Source organism: Tursiops truncatus, chromosome 5, assembly GCF_011762595.2.
Source record: "Tursiops truncatus isolate mTurTru1 chromosome 5, mTurTru1.mat.Y, whole genome shotgun sequence".
Classification (NCBI taxonomy): Eukaryota; Metazoa; Chordata; class Mammalia; order Artiodactyla; family Delphinidae; genus Tursiops; species Tursiops truncatus.
This window is the reverse complement of record NC_047038.1, coordinates 51,126,564-51,147,671: the sequence shown is the minus strand read 5'-3', so window position 1 is coordinate 51,147,671 and position 21,108 is coordinate 51,126,564. Positions and strand designations below refer to the sequence as shown.

General features: G+C 44.9%; 1 protein-coding gene across 1 annotated transcript in view; it reads left to right on the top strand.

The window, feature by feature from the left end:
- CCDC149 (coiled-coil domain containing 149) overlaps positions 1-18,521 on the top strand; it is a 96,413-nt gene extending 77,892 nt beyond the window's left edge. Inside the window, 5 exon segments of the mRNA XM_073805124.1 lie at positions 3,519-3,595; positions 4,994-5,026; positions 9,700-9,816; positions 17,885-18,273; positions 18,276-18,521. Of these exon segments, the coding sequence (XP_073661225.1) occupies positions 3,519-3,595; positions 4,994-5,026; positions 9,700-9,816; positions 17,885-18,273; positions 18,276-18,320 (661 nt within the window). The 3' untranslated portion in view covers positions 18,321-18,521.
- The last annotated feature ends 2,587 nt before the right edge of the window (positions 18,522-21,108 follow it).

Genomic DNA, 21,108 nt, shown 5'->3' with positions numbered 1-21,108 from the left:
CTCCCCTTCCCCACATGCCCCTGGTGCTCCTCTCCCCTCTCCACCTCTGCCTCTCTGGTCCTTTCTCACCTTCCGCGGGTGGTGCTCTGGCCCTCCCTTCTTCTGACATCTCACATTCTGCTGGGGAGCAGACCCACCCCCAGCGTACACTCTCATCTTCGCTCTCCCAGATCCTCCTGTCTCCCAGTTGTGCAGCTGTCTACCCCGATATCCCGTAGACACCTCCAACTTCTCATCTTCCTCCGTATTATTACTCCATCCCTTTGGCTTCCCTGCATCCCCTCTGCCTCCTTTGAGCCATCGTCCTCACTGCCCAGTACAGCACTCTCCTAACTGGTCTTTCTGCTTCTACTCATCCTCCTTCCAGTTCATTCTCAACGCCACATCAAAACCAGTTTTCCTAAACTTCCTTATGCTGCTTCTCTGCTTACAACCCTTCAATATCTCCTTGTGGCCAATGAAAAAATGTCTCGCCATTCTCCACATGGAGAAGATCATTCATGATCTCGGTCCCTACAAGCCGCTCTGGATTCATCTTTCATTTAATCTTCACAGTCCTCTCCACAGTTCTACTGAAGGACTTGTGTATTTCCAGGCTCAGGTTTTGATTCGGGACCCTCCGCTTACCAGCTGTGTCACCCAGGGCAAGTTAGTTGGCCTCTAATAAACTAGAGGCCTCATCTATTGTCACAAGGGGCTAAGGGAGCTACCTCATCTATTGTCACAAGGGGCTAAGGGAGATAATATTCGTGCAAGGCTTAGAGTAATACCTGGTACAGAACAAGTGATTAATAACTATCAGCTGTTGTTGAAGCCTTCCACTGTACTGTACTTGTGTGTGTCTGTCTGTGTGCATCTGTCTGTCTCCCACCAGAATTTTAGTCCCTAAATGCAGGGACAGGGTCTGCTTCTCTTCAGTGTCCCCTACAGCCTCAGTAATTGTTGGATTGGTTGAACTTCATTGAACAGTCCCTGTTTGTACTTCTACTGTCTCCATCTATGAATACTGCCAGCTATTGAGACTCAGATAACCCCCTTCTCTCTGTGGGCTGCATCACACCACGTTCAGTGGACCACCTGCCATATCTGTTCAGTGTGAGGCCAGTTAGAAGACTCTCTGTCATTTGAAGTATCTTGGGTTATATTTTGCAAGACCAGCTATGGCTGCATCCATATATCAGTTATGAACGGTTTTAAAGAGACCTTGCTTTAGATATGAGAATGCTGGTTTTCTAGTGCCATTAGGGGGTTATTGGTTAAAAGCATGCACTTGGGAGGTAAACTGAGGTATAGGTTAAAAATCCAGACTCATCACCAGCTGAGTCCTACATGAGGTTTTGGTTAAGTTAACTAACTTCCCTGCCTCTGTTTTCTAATGGGAGGAGTCGAGTGTGGTGGGTGAGAACACTGGGGGTTGGGAAAAGACACAGCTTTGAGATGAACTGTGTGTCCTTGGACAAGTTGCTTAACCTCTCTGTTTGTTAGAGTTCACACGTGTAAAAGGAGGATAAAAATACAGTCAACGCTGCAGAGTTTTTGCCAGGTCAGATTTAAAAATGCATATTTAGTAGGTGTTTGGCATAGGCTCTGACTCAGACCTGGGACTCAGGAAAGATTAGTTGCTATTTGTGTTAACTGTAGTGTGGTTGTTATTGTTATTGATGGCATTATTGTTACTGTTGCTACTACCACAACTTCTGCTGGGTCCATTTTATCACCTCCAGCCCTGCATCCGATGCTTATGTCAGGCTAAAGAAGAAAGCAGTCAGCCCTGACAAACTTAGGCAGAGTCCCTGAGAGTAGGTTGTTAGGGACCCCAGCAAATTCACCTCAGTGCATTCCTGGGAGACATGGCTGCGTTATCCAGGACCATCAGAAAAAATGCAGCCAAATGTCTCTGCACCACGCCTTTGAACATTGCCCTGACGGCATCCTTCATTGTCCACAGAAGAGTTAAGCCTTATCTTTTGTTTCCAAGAGGTAGCCACATACAGATGATCTGATCTCGCTAAGAAGCAGGCGTCAACTTGAACACTGCTGTGATTGCATCTCAGACCCATCAGCTGGTGAAAAGGGAGCTCGGATCAGAGGGTCTGAGCAAAATATTGAAAGTGAGATTACGAAAAGAGGTGTTTATTGAGGGGTCAGAGACATGAAAGCAGAACAGACCCAACACATAGAGTGAAAATTGAAAGTAATTGATAGCGACTATGGAGAATTTAAGACTTAAGGAAAAGAAGAAAAGAAAACTCTAAGTACCTAGATGAACAAAACCACATAGAGTCATGTCAAAGAGTTTTCTGTGAACTCAAAGGGAATATTAATTAAGACGCCGCAAGTGAATTCAGGTAAAATAAGGGTGAATTCAAAGCCACATATATATGTGCAGATAATATACATATTCATGTCTCGGTATGTATGTGGGTGTGTGCAGCTGTGTCTGGAATATAAAGAGAGGTAGAAGAACAATTCTGGTGTTCTGGTTTCTCCTGCTGAAAGGATTTGAAACTTGGCTATTAAGGTGATTTCTACGTCATTTTAGCACAGCAATGCCAAGAAAATCCGCCAAAGATAAAGACTGGTTTTTCAATTTCCGGGCCAATGGAAAATGATTGAAGTTTTAGATGACTATCAAATCATTTCCCAGCTATGTTTAATTCTGTGTAGAGTGAAGGAGGGAAAATATATGCCCACATTTATGTCTTTCCATGCATATAGACAAAGTTTGGCTTCCAAGTAAACAGAGTAATCTGTTCAAATACACATTCTAGATCTTATACATCACAGTGAGTCAGAATGGGCACCTTGGAAGGTAATGTAATTATTCTAGTGATTCTGTAATTTCTGAAAAGTTTTTGGTATGCCTATTTTTTAAATTCTCTCCGGAGATCGTTACAAGCCATGAAAAAAAGGAAAGCATTTATTTAATCAAATATATTTATTGAGCACCTACCATCTACCAGACATTATGCTAGATATCAAGGATATGGACGTCTGTAAGCCATAGTTTAGGTCTAAGAAGGCAGATCTTATTATTTTATTACCTCTCAGTAACATTACCAAGCATGTTCTTTCATATTATTTGTTAGACTTGGTTGTTTCTGAAACTCAGATCCACCCTCAAAGAATCAGGGTGTGATACTTGTAAGAGTGTTCAAAATTAAGTGTCATCTTTAGCATTGAGCAAATAGAAATGATGCAAGATGTCTGGGCAATGGTAGAATCATTGTTTGGCTGTGCAGCTACCTTTGTGTGAGAAGATTCACTTGAATGGCAACATTTCAGTAATTTTAAAATCATTTTTAATTATTCACTTTATATTTTCATATGTACTTCCAATAGAGTGTGTGTGTGTGTAGCAAACACACACACACAGTTTTTAGCATATATCTTAAGTCTCAAAACATGTTCTCTCTATTAGGGCACTAGGGGGCTTCCCAAGTATCCTGCTCACAGCCCTGAGAGCTGATGAGATCCATGTTCATTGGTGTCTATTGTCATTCTCTCCCCTTTTCCAGAATCCTAGGGAATCGGGTGGCTGAACTGGAGAAAAAATTAAGAACTCTGGAAGTTTCTGGTTTGTGGAGTCTTCCAGGTAAGTAGAACTTCATGAAAATTTTCTTTTTTTGAAAAAAAAGTTTCTTGTTTTGAAAATTTGCAGAGCAGACTTTACCTTTGTAATGTTCTTTTATTTGATGATCGTTGCTGAGAAATCTACAAGTGTTTTAAACTTAGAAGCCATCATTTTGGAGGAAATCAGAAAAAAATAATAAATATGCAAGGTGAACTATGAAGTTTTGCTAATCTAAATTCTGAAATTGTCATTGTATATGTCTGTATACATTTTATTTTTAACTTTTATGAGTATGGTAAATTGCTCCATTTTTTTCCCTGTAGGTGTCTTATAGAGATGTATTCAATTTAATCATCACCCCTAAAAATGAATATAGGAACTCACAAAAATTTATTCTAGTTAATCATCAGTTCTAAAAATGAATGTACAAACTTACAAAGACTTGTTCAATTTAATCATCAGTCCTAAAAATGAATATAAGAACCAACAATTGTCTATCCCAAATGCACTTTATAACCTCCTTCTCTCTCCGCCCCCCCCCCCCATTCCATTTGTTACATAGATTGAAAATCAAAACTTCCTCTGGAGATTATTTTTTGCAGTTGTACAGGGTGTGAAGAAAGTGATGTTTCACTTTAATTAGCTATATTTACCCATTTGTCCTGGTAAACTACCCCCTCCATGAGACCCCTGTCAGCTATTCTTTCTCTTCACATTCTCCAGAAAGTTACATTTATCATCTCCACCACCTCCTCTTTCCCTGGAAACAACTTTGTACGAATATTTTTAGTTACTTAACCTTTCTGCACAAACCCTTTTCTACCCTTGAATCATATTGGTTGCTTCCTTGTAATGGATGAGAAATTAACATTGCCACGGGGACATGGACAAAACCACATGCTTTCTTAACATAAATCTGATTAGCCACCTTAGATTGCCTGGAAGTGTGTTTCATAAATTGGAGTTTTTAGTAGAGATTCCTTGAACTTGATGTCAAAAGACCTAACAGACCTAATTAGTGGCGGGTGCCATCCTGGGGATTTGAATGATCCATTTTGCACAAGAACATTTTGATGCAGTTAAAACCTTATCTCCTTTGAAGGCTTTTCTTTTATTGCATTGAATTTCAACACAGTCAGGCAAATTTTTCGTTTATTTGTGCAGTCAGATTGCTATTTCTGTTCATGTACTGGAGTTTGGATTTTTTTTTCTCTCTCTCCAAATGACTTAGTGAGATTTCACAATGTTTTATTTCTACAACTTATGTAAAAAGATGGAAGTTGAATAAATGAAAGAATGCTGAGAATTTCCTATCTCTGCTGTTGTTTGGTCTAGGTTAGAATGGCTATTATGCAATAACAGTTGTTTCTTTCCTTTTTTTTTTTTTTTTTTTTTTTTTTTTTTTTTTGCTGCCTGAAGGCCTGAGCTACAATGTTTCCGTAGGATTTGGGAGTATGTTCTATTTGAAATATCTTTGTTTGTGGCTAATAGCAGTGCATTAATATCATCCCTGCATGTAAATAAATAGAAATGCATTCTCTATGTATCCTTGCACTTTTCTGATTAGAACAGCCAATTGAAATAGAGAATTCAATTAGCACAAAGCAAATATTAAATGGTAAAATTAGTTTGGACGGCAGTAACTGAATGGATTTTATGTCCTACCTATGTTTGTTCTAATCTCTGGCCTCCACATAGATACAAAGTGGGAAGACAGAAATAAAGAGCGGCAATTCCCCCTGATCTGACACAGTTTATGTAATGGCGATAGCATTACCCTGGTGCAGTGATGAAGGGGGTTGTAATGAGGTGTCACCTTATGATCATTTTCAAACCATGGTGAGATTGGGGGGTGGGGAGTGGCCTCTTTTAGTGCAAATCAGACCAGTCTCTCCTGTCTGCTCATTTTTCTGTGGTCTCCATTTAACCTTCTGAATAGCGGGGCAAGAGGAAGTATGTTCTTTTTTCCTTCTCTTCTTCCTCTTCCACCTCCTTTTCCTCTTCTTATTCCACTTTTCTCTTCTTTTCTTCCTCTTCCTCTTTCCCCAAGTAAGAGCCAAATCATAGGATTTCAGCCAGCTGGAGGGGATTGAGTCCCAGTGGCTTCAGAGAATTGCTAGCTCTCTCTTATTTACCAGCATCTTGAAAGGATCAGTGGCTCCTCTAATAAGTCAACCTATAATATACTGATACCTTTTTGAGCATCGGCTTTGTGAATTCAGTCCTGTACCAGGCATTCTAGACATGCCCCTCGCCCCCTCCAAGCATCTACAGTCCCACTAGGGAAGTAAGATGAATATGCATCAAACAGTGAAAAGAAAGCACAAAATATTACATAATTAAGTATCAATTAAGTGATAAAGGTGTTAGTGTGTGAGGGAATAATGTGCCAAGTCATCGAATGCTGGACTTAGAAGGACAGATGAGAGCAAAAAGTTCAAGGATGGCAAATGCTTGGTGTATATAACCAACACCATTCTCATGCCAGTGGCAGGCATTGCTAATCAATCACATCACTCCTTGCCGATCTCACATGTGGCCCTAAAAACAGTCTTGCATTTTTGCTTTCCAAGAAGCCACCTCTTGGTCAGAGTAGATATGTGAGAGAAAACATATTTCCCTTTCCTGATCTAGTCTGATCCCCTCATTTTAGATAAGGAAACAGAAGCTCAGGAAATTAGGTCATACCTAAGACCACAGAGGCTGAACTCAGGTGTTCAGATCTTCATTTCAGTGCTCCACCTGCACTGGGGAAGTACAATTCAGAGAAGAGAGACATACACATGGGCTGGGGGTTGTAGAGTGTAGATAAGATCAGCTGGGGATTGGTTCTCAAAGCAAGTTGAATTGGAGAAGAAAAATTCAGAAGCTGGAAGCATCTATCCTGAGACTTTAAAGGACCATTGTGAAGGAGCCCATCACTCATTACTATAAGGCAGAATTACTCTTGGACTTGGAGCATGCTATGATTTTCCTTTGACTCTCCTCTCCCTCCCTCCTCGCTCTCTCAGCCAACAATATATAGCTCTTGATGGTGTCTGATAAAGTTGGGGCAAATGTGTGATCTTGCTGGGAAGTAGACAAGTCTAACAGATGTCACAGCCCACATGGAAAAATCATCTGGAAAGCAGAGTGTACTCCAGACTGTTTAACGGGTCCCTGAGAAGTGGGAGAGGCACGGGGCTATTTTGAGGAAGCCAGGGGGTGGGCTGGTTGGCCATGCCCTTCAGGGAGGAATGACCCTCCACCTTCCTCAGCCCCTACCTGTCAGCCTCATTCTCCCAGCCTTATGCTAGAGTCTGCAGGTGAGAATCATGCTTGGGGGGAGAGGGGGACTGGGGAGATTTCCTGGATGTGCTCATGCTCTGGAAAGAAATACTGAAAGCCAGAAAAAAATCTGGCAAGAGCAGAGCCTGGCTCTTTGAGCTTTTTATTTGAATTCTCTGTTCTCCACTCTCAACATCAGCCTGAGGAGGAAAATGTGCATTTTGAAAGTAACTGGCACATTTTGGAGAAGCGGACGAGGGACGTTGTATTACAGGGAATGAGGAGGGCTTCCAGAAACTCAAACACCAGTTGAATGGAAGGGCCTGTGTGACCTACATTGGTTGTGGTTCACATCTAGTTCGTGGATCTCCCTCACCCCACTCCCCAGTCCCAAGAACCAAAGTGCAACTAGGAGATAGCAGACCATCAGTTTAGAGCTCGATTTAGTCAACACAGATAGAATCCGGGCTTAGTTGGAAACAGTAGAACTGAGAGCCTTCTAAGGAAGGTCTTTGAATTCTTCAAATATTTTGCAAAAACCAAATCTTGGCATTTTACCATCAGATAAGGAAATGATCTCTGCAGGCAGGGATTTAGGGAGGTTTTTAACTTCTCCCCAGCCCCTGCTTTGACTGGAAATGGATGAATGGCGGCTTCTGTTTCCCTTGTCTGCATGCCTGTTGCTCAGATCCCTGGAGAAGTTCTATGTGCTGGTACCAGTGTTTTTGAGGAGCCATTGCGGAGTGGGTAATCCCTGTGGTTGGAAACAGCCACGGAGACATCCTGCCCTGGAGAATTCCTCACAGTAGAAAGGGCCGAGGCTCCCCGCACCATCCACCTGGTGCCTTAGTCACTCGGCTACAGCCAGCTCCCGACTCTGCCCATAATTCTGATTCCTTGGCCACAGGGCAGAGGGGACTTGGAAGGTTTGTTGGGACACAGAGTGCAGAGTGTGCCTCTTCCTGAGTCCCCTTACGGTTAGAGAGCTTCCAGCCTACCTTCTAGAGAAAGATGGGTCAGGAATTGCAGTCCCGTCCCTGACTTGAGGACAGTAACTGTTGCCTTGGTGGAGAGAAACAAAAGAAGCCCACCTGCGGCATCTGCTATGGCTTCATAACGACCATTAGTTCCTCATGGTGTTTCTAGATTTTATCTTTGCAGCACAAAAGAGTCCTGACTGGGTTGACTTCATTCTGAGAGCCTTTTAAAATATCCCAAGGTATAACTCAAATGATTCTCCTTGGGAAACCTCTCCAGACTGTGGTCCTGAAGATTTCGGGACTTTTTCCACTTGAGGCAATAGCTGTGCTGGTGGAGAACTTCAGGGTCAGCTCCTATCAGATTTCTCTTCTGGGATGACCCTCATATAGCGGAAACCAGAGACCAATGGCTGCTAGTAACATACTCCATCTGCCTGTGGCAGCTGCAAGCCCCCATGCCCACCAAGACATCAGGATTTCCAAGAATGCATCAGCCATTTTATGCACAGTTATCAGCTGTGTATGAAGCACCTGCCATACGCCAAACTCTCTACTACAGTCTTGGAAATCAAGTTAATAAGACGTGCATGGCCTACAGGGAGGGTAGTATTATAAACAAGTTGAGGGCTCTGAGGTACAGACCAAGGTTCACCTGGCTATCCAAGGGAGTGGGCATCTTGACCCAAATACCATTCTGTGCTCTGCCAAACCTGAAATTGAGTAGAGTCAGAACTTTAGAGCCTCTGATCTGAGCCCCAGAGATGTTCAAGTGACTTGGCTTCAGATAAGGTCTCATCCAAAGTCAGACAGTTGAGGCTGGAGCATGGGCTGGGCCATGGCCCCCAGGGTCTTTGCTGTTGGCATGGTGGTTCCCACCGAGAGAATCTTCAGGGCTCATGGGCAGGAGTTTGGGATCCAATCCTACCTGCAGGGCTCTCCTCATCACTGGGGCAGCATCACTTCCTGTGTACGTGTCTTGTGTCCATGTGTCTGTGCTCATCAGCTCATGTTTCAAAGCCACGCTTCCCTCATCCTCACCCCCATACCTTGCCATGGCCTCAAAAGTAGAGTTGTAGTGGTTTTCCTTTCCTCCTTCTCTTTGCCTCAGGCTTTCTCTATCCACTCGGGGAGTTCATGTGAATCCATAAAAGGCTTTGGCTGGTGCAGGTTTCTGTGTCCTAAGTAGAGTTTAGCTGTGATCATTTAGGGAACCTGATGCTACCTGCCTTGTGACATACTGATGATTCGATCTAAATGACCAAAGCTAATTAAATCAGAGATACGTGGAGGGCAGTTCTGTCTCCACCATAAAGTAATAATTCAATGTGTGAAATTTATTGAGCGCTGACGAAATGCCTACGTGCTTTACATGAATCAGTTCATTTTATCACTACCACCCCATGAGGTGCTGTTATTCTTCCTTACTTTACAGATGAGGGCTCTGAGGCTCAGAGAGGTTCAGTGACTTGCCCAAGGCCGCCCAGCTAGCAAGCGATGGGGTCCAGGACACAAGCGCTACAGCATGGCTCCAGAGCCTGCGCTCAAAGCACTCTACTGCTGTCGTTATTATTGTTATTGTCTCACCCAGATCAAAGCCACTCAGTTTTTGGCAGACATAGCAGGCTACCCCTTAACGGTGGCATTTGTGGGCAGCCATGTCCTGAGCAGACTCTAGGACTCATAGACGGCTGGCCCTGGACCTTTCTGCCGGGTCCTCGCACTGCAGAGAGGGCAATGCTGGCCCTTTCCCTCCCACAGCACTCCCTACAACTGAAGAAGGTGCCTTGTTCACCCAAACAGCCAGCCCCTTGTGTGGGATGAGTGTGACCGTGACTCCAGTGGTGACATAATATGTCCATTTTCCTCTTTCCATGACAGGAGGCAAAGACACCATACTGTTTGGTGACCCCGCTCTTCCCACCACGCAGAGGTCGAGATCCCCACTGCTCAAGTTCGTCGAGCAGCTCACTGAGAACAAAGCAAGTCCCAAGGATGGTAAGCGGCCCTTGATTTCTTGCTCTTTCTTTGCCTGGCCAAGCCCTCCAGGGGCTTGGAGGACATCAGTCCCTCGCCTTCCTGCAGCTTCTGTGGCACCGTTGGGTCATCCCTCATGTTTCTTCTTGTTGCCTGTGTGGGTTTGTCTCCTTTGGAGCTTCCTGCAGAAGAACAAGCGTCCCTGCACTCTCAGCATGGTGGCATAGAGGTTAAGAGCGAGGGTCAGGATTTGAGCAACCTGGGTTCATATTCCAGCCCCACGTCACACTGGCTGTGAGAACTTGGACTGGTAACCTCAACCTCAGTTTCCCTACCTATAAGACGGTGAGATGTGGTACCAACGTCAGGGAAATCTTGGCACATTGCCTGGCAATGTGGTAAGTGGTCTAGGAATCAGTTGGATGGAGAAAACAATTTCTTTACCAGGCACACTTTCTGGAGGCAGTGTGTTTTGAAGGGGATCAAGGGCCCATTTAAGGTGCCAGATGAAGCAACAGGGTCGAGAACCAGATCTCTTCCCAGGTGGCAGTCTCATTTCCCTGACTAAACTATCTTTCACATCTTTCTGAGTTTTGCTCATCTGCTCCCTCCGCCCCCAGTGTGGTTACCAGCTTCCAAGATGGCCCCAATTGATCTCCACTTCCTGGCAGTTGTGCCCTGTGTAGTCCTCTCCCACACTGTATCAGCGTTGGTCTGTGTGACTGATGGATTACAGCAGAAGTGATGGTATGTGAGTTCTGAGGCCGAGTTACGAAAGACTTGTGGAATCTGCCTTACTGTCTCTACCTGGGATCATTCACTCTGGAGGAAGCTGGCTGCCACGTCCTGAGGATTCTTGAGCAGCCCTACATGATCTTCACATGGCCTGGAACTGAGGCTTCCGGCCATCAGCCACGTGAGTGCGCCATCTTGGAAGCAGATTCTCCAGCCGCAGTCAAGCCTTCAGATGCCAACAGCCCTGTCTAACATTTTGATGACAACCACATTGGAGACCATTCGCAAGAACCACCCGGATAAACTGCTCCCAGGCTCCTGAGTCTTAAGCTGCTAAGTTTTGAGACAATTTGTTAGACAGCATTAGATAACTAATATACCCGGCACACGGGTGTCACGCTTCTTTCCTGGATTTCTACATTTCCTCTCCATCTTCTCTTGCTCAGAGTCATGCCTGCAACCACACCTCTATGAAAATATTTTTGACATTTTTTCCCAGTGGGTCCCCCCTGCAGAGTTACAGTCCCATATTTCCCAAAGCACAAATTTTCCCACCTGCATATTCTGTGGACTTCTCAAGTATGACATCACAACTCTTCCTGCTTCCTCTTTTTGTCACTTAGCTATCCAACAGAGTCATCATCAACCACCGTCCACGTTCCTTCTCCATCCACATCTAGTCTGCTGCTACTCTTTCTTCAGAGTTTCTTGTATCTCCATTTCTTCCACCTCTGGCTTGGCTTGGGCCCTCTTGACCTTCTCGGCAAGGCTTCCATCCTGGTTTTCCTGCCTCCCAGAATCTCCTTACTCCCTTCCCGTCTTCATCCTGCGGCTGTGGGATGAAGCTTCTGGAGCACTGCTTTCCATCAGGGTTGTACTCTGCTCAAAAATCTCAAGTGGCTCCCAACTGTCTCTTGTTAGCTGTTGTATAATAAAACACCCCAAAGCTTAGAACTTCAAGCAACAGCTATGTATTATTTATCCTGAGTCTTTGGATCCGATGGGTGGTTCTGCTAATCCGAGCTGGGTTCAGCAAGGCTCACTCCTGCTTCTGTACAGGTGTGTTTTGAAGCCTAACCAGATCACTCATACTAGTGCATGGAATGGCAAGAAGAGAAGCCTGGACGGGTCTAGGATTTCAACAGAGAGTTTCCCCAAGCACATGCGGGAAGAATTCCTGGAGAGAGCTCCTGACTTGTGGGGTTCCCACACTGGCCAGAAGACAAGGCGGGGACTTTCTAGCCAGCAGCATGGGGCTGTTTGCAAGGCTGGCCTGTGACACACCGTAGCCCACTGTGCAGTCTGGAACATGTCTTGGCTGGAGGTCATCCCATGCCAGCATCCAGTGTCCCCATGGAGATCCAAAGCCCTCTGTCTGCTGTGGCCTGCTGAGCCCCCGGGCAGGCCCAAGCCTGCTAACCTGACATGGAGTCTGAGCCTGGCTTGATTTTCAGAAGGGTAGCGTAAGTAATGGCCTGATTCAAAATGATAGCTTTCAGAGTTCCATCATTAGCTCTCATTGTTCCAACCCTGTCCTTCGCCAGCACGGGTGGCAACAAGGAAGCATTTATGTAACTGCTGTCAGTGTCTGGGATGCCCTCATCACGGCTGCATCTCTGATTAATTCCAACTGAAAGCAGCTCACACTCAGGAAGACAAAGCCCATCAGAGACCCGTTAACAAAAGAAGATGAATGTGCCCTTCGGGCCAATGTTAGGGGGGAGGGAACACATTTTTAGAAGACCAGCAATCCTTTCTACAAAGAGCTACTGTTTTTTTCTTTTAGAGAAAATATTTTTTCTTTCTGCACTATTTGTGTCCTAATGCATTTGTATCAGTTGATTGCCTCATCATTATTGATATGTATATTGTTATTAATAAGTATTAATGATACTAATTCTGTTTGCTAAAGCAGCACGGAATAATTACTATTTGGGGGGTAATAATATTTTCCAATTCTGAGCCAATTCAGAAATCTTTCTTTTATGGAAATGGCAAGGGCTTCCCTGGTGGCGCAGTGGTTGAGGGTCCGCCTGCCGACGCAGGGGACACAGGTTCGTGCCCCGGTCCGGGAAGATCCCACATGCTGCGGAGCGGCTGGGCCCGTGAGCCATGGCCGCTGAGCCTGCGCGTCCGGAGCCTGTGCTCCGCGACGGGAGAGGCCACAACAGTGAGAGGCCCGCGTACCGAAAAAAAAAAAAAAAAAGAAATGGCAATGCTACGTGTCTGTTCTCAAAGGAGAAATAAAACTCCCACAGCTTAAGCGTCAACATTCCAGAATCACAGAGTTAAAGGAAGATTCTGCTCCCACAGCAAATAACCAGAGGTCCTCCTTATTAGCTCAAGAGTTGTGGTATTTTCAGTAACTTTTCTTTGTCTTCTGATCACTACTTGAGTGTACTTTTTAGATATCTTTTGGATAAACAAAAGCGAGAAGAGGATTGGCAAATCCTGCTGTTGAACCATAAGCCAGTCTCAGAGCCTGGTCTCTATATGTTTACGGTCCTGAGACTCTGAAAATCTAGGCTTTCTTGGAAAAAAAAAAAAAAATCCACAATAGGACCAGACAAGAGAATTACAGCCATGTCCATCCCCTTATTGCGACTGTGCCTTGACCTATAATGATGACAGCAGTGTGGCCCCCGTTCCCCTCACCACCCAAAAGTTGAAAAGTTCTACCTGGTAATCTCAGAGGTTTGCCATTTTAAAAAAGATTCATACATTTGGATGTGAGCGGAATGTCATCTAAAAAAATGGCACAAGGCAAAGGACCGGCGAACCAAAAGGCCCCAGTGTAATTTAGACCACCCTCCCTTAGATGTAAATTAAGGTAGAGAAGATTAACCTGACCTACAGTAAAAACAGCGCAAATGGTTTAGGGGTTAGGTTGTTATGGATAAGGTTAATTAATTTTTCAGGGGCACCAGAATATACTATTAAGTGTCCTGGAAGAAGTAATTTCATAAGAGTAATTTCCAGAAGGAGTTTATTCATCTCACGTTGGTGAAAAATTTAGCCGCAGAAAGGACCATAATTTACTCCTTTTGAATAAAGCTTCTTGCACTATGCTGGAAACTGGCTCATTTTGACTCCGTGTTTCCCCGTGTCTCCTGTATAACCACTATAACATTTTTTCATTTGTTAGTATGAAAATTATGTGACTGCTTCCCTGAGCTACCACAGATGTAGCTAAATGATTGTGTGAGTTAGAAATCCTTTTTTCTCAAAGTGCCATTTTAAGAACTTTTAGTAACCTGAACCTGGAACAAATAAATCCAAGGACTGCTTTCATTTATTTATGGATGGTATTGAAATATATGTACAAACATATTCATTTATTCATGCATTCATGTATATGTCTATAGATTCAAACATTTAATAAGCTATTTACTGAGCCCCCCCTTTACTGGCAAAGGTAAAAAATTAATCAGGTAAGATTTTATACTTCAGGTGCGTTTTATAAGCTAATTATACATAAGTAACAATTTAAGGGTTAAAAAAGTAAGAAGTATGAAGTTCCCTTGGAGGTTCAGACACAACCTTGTGGGGATTAGGACAGTGGAAGGATTTAATCAAACAGCCTTCACGGCGGAGGTGGAGGTGGGGCTCACTCTTGAAGCTGGTCATCTTGACGCATCAAGGAATGATGGTCACGGAGGCATCAACCATGTAAGCAAAGACGCAGAGGGCAGGGCTGGGTGCCGTGAAGGGTTCGGTGTGGCTGGAGTATAAGGACACGAGGAGAAGAGTTGGCATGGCAGGTAAATGGATGTTGGGTCACTGAAGGTCTTGAATGTCAGGAGAAGCTAGGGCTTTGTTCTCGGGGTGGTGGCGGCCTTTGGAGGTTTGAGAGCTGGGGAAAGGCATAGTCATATTTGTGTTTCAGCTCTAGTGTGTCTCACACTGTCACGTGCAGCCACATCGCCTGCGATCTTACTAAAATGCAGATTCTGAACCAGTAGGTCTGGGATAGGATACTGCATGTCTAACAAACTGCCAGGTGATGCCACTGCTGCTGGTCCACGGACCCCACTTTTAGTAGCAAAGCCTTAGGGAAGGTTCCTCTCCTGATAGTTGGATTACAGCAGGAGGAGCTGGGGAGCACAGGAACCTATTAGGAACTAACATACGTTATCCTGGCTGAACAGATCTGAAGAGTTACTTTTTTAAAAATCAAGGCTTGCTTTAGTCACTCATTTATATATTCATGAATTTCATTTAAGCACAAGTAATGGTCTCATTTTCAGGTACAATACTTACTGAAGTCAGTGAGCTCTTAGGAAAGTAATACATAGTGGTCCATGACTAAATACAGGCTTTAGAGTATATACAAGATTTGGTCGAATGTCTGTCCCTGGGAAATTTCTATGGTCATTAAAAGGACTTAAGAGAAGGAAAATGGCTTCTTTTGAATGTGAGAAGCAAATCTGTATCAGAACTAGAGGCTTGGGGTGTGGGGACAGCAGTCAAGGTCTGCCTTGACTTCTGAGAACCACAGGGTCTAGTGTTGAACACACATGTCTGGGTGCCAAGAGTTCACTCCCCAAGTGCTTCCCAGGCATGCAGAGCCTCTTTTGCTTGTTAGGTCCGGAAGGGCCATCAGAGAGTCCTGCCCCTCATTTTGTATCTGAAAAAAAGAAGGTCATGCTACCAGAAAACTACTAGAGCTAATCAGTGAATTTGGTAGAGTACCAGGATACAAAATTAGTGCACAGAAATCTCTTGCATTCCTATACACTAATGATGAAAAATCTGAAAGAGAAATTAAGGCAACACTCCCATTTGCCACTGCAACAAAAAGAATAAAATACCTAGGAATAAACCTACCTACGGAGACGAAAGACCTGTATGCAGAAAATTATAAGACACTGATGAAAGAAATTAAAGATGACACAAACAGATGGAGAGATATACTATGTTCTTGGATTGGAAAACTCAACATTGTGAAAATGACTCTACTACCCAAAGCAATCTACGTATTCAATGCAATCTCTATCAAACTACCAATGGCATTTTTCACAGAACTAGAACAAAAAATTTCAAAATTTGTATGGAAACACAAAAGACCCCAAATAGCCAAAGCAATCTTGAGAAAGAAAAATGGAGCAGGAGGAATCAGGCTCCCAGACTTCGGACTATACTGCAAAGCTACAGTAATCAAGACAGTATGGTACTAGCACAAAAACAGAAATACAGATCAATGGAACAGGATAGAAAGCCCAGAGATAAACCCGCACACATATGGTTACCTTATCTTTGACAAAGGAGGCAAGAGAATACAATGGAGAAATGACAGCCTCTTCAATAAGTGATGCTGGGAAAACTGGACAGCTACATGTAAAAGAATGAAATTAGAACACTCGCTAACACCATACACAAAAGTAAACTCAAAATGGATTAAAGACCTAAATGTAAGGCCAGACACTATAAAACTCTTAGAGGAAAACATAGGCAGAACACTCTATGACATAAATCACAGCAAGATCCTTTTTGACCCACCACCTAGAGAAATGGAAATAACAAAAATAAACAAATGGGACCTAATGAAACTTAAAATCTTTTGCACAGCAAAGGAAACCATAAACAAGATGAAAAGACAACCCTCAGAATGGGAGAAAATATTTGCAAACGAAGCAACTGACAAAGGATTAATCTTCAAGATATACAAGCAGCTCAATATCAAAAAAACTAACAACCCAATCCAAAAATGGTCAGAAGACCTAAATAGACATTGCTCCAAAGAAGATATACAGATTGCCAATAAACACATGAAAAGATGCTCAACATCACTAATCACTAGAGAATGCAAATCAAAACTACAATGAGTATCACCTCACACCAGTCAGAATGGCCATCATCAAAAAATCTACAAACAATAAATGCTGGAGAGGGTGTGGAGAAAAGGGAACCCTCTTGCACTGTTGGTGGGAATGTAAATTGATACAGCCACTATGGAGAACAGTATGGAGGTTCCTTAAAAAACTACAAATAGAACTACCATATGACCCAGCAATCTCACTACTGGGCATATACACTGAGAAAACTATAATTCAAAAAGAGTCATGCACCACAATGTTCACTGCAGCTCTATTTACAATAGCCAGGAGATGGAAGCAACCTAAGTGTCCATCCACAGATGAATGGATAAAGAAGATGTGTCACATACATACAATGGAATATTACTCAGCCATAAAAAGAAACAAGACTGAGTTATTTGTAGTGAGGTGGATGGACCTAGAGTCTGTCATACAGAGTGAAGTAAGTCAGAAAGAGAAAAACAAATACTGTATGCTAACACATATATATGGAATCTAAAAAAAAATTAAAGGGTTCTGATGAACCTAAGGGCAGGACAGGAATAAAGACACAGATGTAGAGAATGGACTTGAGGACACGGGGAGGGGGAAGGGTAAGCTGGGACAAAGTGAGAGAATGGCATTGACATATATACACTACCAAATGTAAAATAGATAGCTAGTGGGAAGCAGCTGCATAGCACAGGGAGATCAGCTCAGTGCTTTGCAACCACCTAGAGTGGTGGGATAGGGAGGGTGGGAGGGAGACGCAAGAGGGAGGGAATATGGGGATGTATGTATACGTATAGCTGATTCACTTTGTTATACAGCAGAAACTAACACAACAATGTAAAGCAAGTATACTGCAATAAAGATGTTAAAAAAAGAAGGCCAAACAGGTCATCCTGACCACAAAGCAAGCAAATAGGAAAATGGGGTCTGGATGCTGGCTCTCAGGGCCCCATGCTCTCTCCCATCCCCCTCCAGTTGCAGCTAGAGAATTTCTGTTGTACAGGTTTAGAAAGAACAGTTTAGAGAGGCGGGGTAGGGAGCTTGAAGTTGCTTTTGCATACAGCACTTTATTGAAAGTGAGAAAGCACAAGTGGTCTGCATCAAAGAATGAGGTGCTGATGGAGATGGGGGTGGAGGTGCTCAATCCCTCCCTAACTCTCCTTCTGTTTCCCACACAGAGAGCAGCGAGAACCTCTTTTCATTACTAAAGAGCCCCAGATCTTCCCTGAGCTACAGAACCTACAAACCCTTTGTCCTCAGGTTAAATATTTCATGGGCACAAGGAACCACCATCAGAGAGCGAAGCAGGCGATAACCAGGCGCCTGGAAAGGAGGGGTTACAGACATGGCCCACGTGATCCCTTTCCCTCCATTAATGACACAGGAATCACCAGAGTGGCTGTTTTCTTTTTTGTGGGTCCTGTGTTCCCTTCAGCAGGATTTTCTATGTCGGAGGCCTGGCAGCAGTGGGCCTGAGGTTGGGAGGAGAGGGGAAGTAAGGGCTGACTTCCAGCCAGAGGTTTGACGCTGTCCCTGGTCTGTTTCAGGGGAGGCTCAGAAGCCAGAACGAGATGAAAGTCGTGCCGCTGCCGAGGCGTTGACAGTGCGGGAGGATGCTGGGATTCCCGCCGTTAGCTCCCCAGCAAATCAGAGTCACAGGAACCAACGCAAGCACTTTCATCCCTCATTACCCCAGCTACCTTCTGAGAAAGAAGAAGTAAACAGGCTTGGAAGGGAAATCGTGAAACTGGCAGAGGAGCAGGCAGCTGCCAAACCAGAAGGGGTCACAAGAGAGGGTCCCGTGGAGAGTCGGAGGGACGAGATGGGGCCATCCCCGCCGGACCTGGCCGCCAAGGGGTCGTGCCCCAAACCTTGCCCGGACTCTGCTGAGTCCAGCCAGCGTGCAGCAGAAGCTCCCACCCTGGAAGATGGCAAGGAGAGACCCCCGAGAGTGGAGGTAGAAGGAACACCATGAAAACTTGAAGGGGAACGAGGTCAGGCATGATGACACATTGAAGGCACCCGGGTCGGTAAAGAATTAAGCATCAGAACAGCTCACCGAAGTCACTTTCTCCTAAAACACCTCCAAGTCTGCAAGTGAAAAAGGACACACAGCTCCTGCTGTAAACTGTGAATATCCTGATGATGCCAGCACAGTTCGATTTATTAAATGCGGGTCCTCAAGCTTCTCAGTGTCATCTCTTTCTGCGGAAGCTGCACGCTGTGAACATGGCCAGGCGCGGAATCGTGTCAGCCATATGGCTGGTTTTCGACATCCATCTTTCTGTCAGCACTTGTTTTATTAGAGATAAGATGTTTCTCTATTTGCGGTTAAAGTTGTCGATCAGAATTATGGGAAGGGCTTGAAATGGATGGGGTTTTTAATCAGATTCCGGTCTTTGTAATGATTAGGAGGCTGTAGAATAAGGTGTAATTAAGCACAATGGGTCCAGAGGGCCCCCGGCTCCTCTCCATCACGTCAGGGCCCGGAAGGACCTCCCAGCGTGGGTGTTCTTGGCATCCTGCCCGCAGCGCTGTCTGTAGTGGCACCGACTGGCAGGCGGAAAGGGGCTTAAGTGGGCTCAGAAGGTTAGACTTCCGGTCTGAAATCCACAGCCCCTGTTGAGACCTGTCTGCTGACTACTAGAGCTGAATTTTCCAGCCTGTAATTCTAGAGGATTAATCGACCTGGAGTGACTGGGGAGGGCAGGACAGGGGGGAGTGGGGCGGGCTGTGGATACACAGGGAAGATGGGGTGGACTCCAGTGGTGTTTTGATGTTTTGTTTCTGAGATGAGATGAGAGCCAGAACCTGGGAATGCTGGTTCTCTCCCTTCATCCCAGGCTACATATAGGGTTTTATGGTTTTATGGTCCTGTAGGGTTGGGGCAAGATATAGCTGCTTAGGGGCCAACCCACAATCCCCCCACCACCTGAAACCTCTAGCATCACTCCTCCAACAGAATGCTGCGGCTGCTTCCCCCTGTGCTGCCGGCTACTGGGGTTTTAAAGACAGAGCTCGTGGCCCTAGAGTGGAAAGAAAGGGAAAAACAAAGTAACTCATTACGGCCTTTGTAATGATGGGGAGGGGAGGGGACTAGGGAACCAAGTTCAAGCTCCAAGAGTGGGAAAGCAGAGAGTGGTCACCCCCACCTGCTTCTTTCCTTAGGGATAAAATTAACTCTTCTAGGCGGCATCTGGCGCTGCAGCACTTGAAGCCTCATCAAATGACAGACCTTTCTTTGTGCTGAACGCAGTTCATTTCTCCAGGAAGACCTAAAACTAGATCGCAAAGCTCAGAACATCCCTGAGAACCAGAATGACTCCTTTGAGAGACTCTCCTGCAGGGAAAAGAGAAGTTCCCAAGGTGGGAGAGGTAGAAAATTCCTCAATTCATCCTAGAAATCAGAGGTTTAGACCAGGCTTGGGATCCCAGGTGTGAATCCTGCATGCACGTGGGTGACCAGCTGCCCGCCCCCCGCCCCCAAAACTTCCCTGCCACGTTTATCTCCTGACATCACTCTGCCAGCTGGGTGGGATCCATCAGACTTTGCATGTCTTGCTCTGAAGGAGGGCAAGGTGCAGACCAGAGGGTCCCATCCTCTGCCAAATGCACCCTGGGTGGACCTCCAGCTGCTTTCTTCCCACTCACCTGAGTCCACCCTCATCACCTAGAGGGATGCAGGCACGCCTGAGTCAGAGCACTGTGGCTCCCGGTGAACAGGACATGACATCTACCCCTGCCCGTCAGGCCCCAATGCCCCATTCATCCCTCTATGCTCCAGCCTCTCCCCCTTCCCAGACTCATCCCCTTACCTTTCCCTCCACGGAGGTCGCTTCTGCAGCTGCAAAGTTTGCCCAGGCCAGCAGCCACAGAAATCACTTTCCTGCTGCACCAGGCCTAAACTCTCTGCAAATGTTTAACACTACTGCATAGGACGCCAAAGCCACCAAAGGAAAACACAGCCAGATTTACTACAATGATAATAACAAGAAAAATCTCTCTCCACGGAAGCCTTGGTTTTGACACACGATTGGCCAGGTGCATGTTTTTAGGGCCCATTCATCACCTTCTGGAAAGCAGGGCTTATAATAAACTCCTACACATTCCATCATGGGCAAGAAAACTGCCATGAGTCCCAGAGTATGGGGTTCAGGGCAGGGGGTCATAGGGAGCGATAACATAAGCTCTGTGTATCCAATCAGCCTGTGGGGGGGGTGGGTCTTGTGTTATTAGATGGAATTGGAGCCAATGAGATGATCCTGTCATATTTGTAATCTTGACATTGCCCTGTACATACATGTGACACTGTCCCACCTCTGCTATCCCAACTCAACATGGTTCTTCTGTTCCACAGACATTAAAAAGAGTTTCAGCAATTACTTATGGTTGTCTTTTGTCTTTTTAAGAGTCATTGTGAAAATGTATTTCATTCTGTGCCCTACTCCACCAGATAACCCTGCATCAGTTGGGGTACTCTCAGCTACAGTTCACACTTTAAGAAACTTAAACAATAAAGAAATGAATTATATTTCATAACAAGAACTTAAGAAGTAGGGAATGCCAGGCAGGGCTGGTTCATTCAAGAAAGTTATCAAGGATCTGAGTTTCTGTCTTCCTGCTTTGCCTGCCTCGGTGTCATCTACTCCCTCATGATAACAAGATGGCTGCAACAGCTCCAGCCATCACCTGTTCTCACATCTGTGTCCAAAGGCAGAAGGAAGTTTCTGTGTGTGTGTGTGTGTGTGTGTGTGTGTGTGTGTTTTAAGAG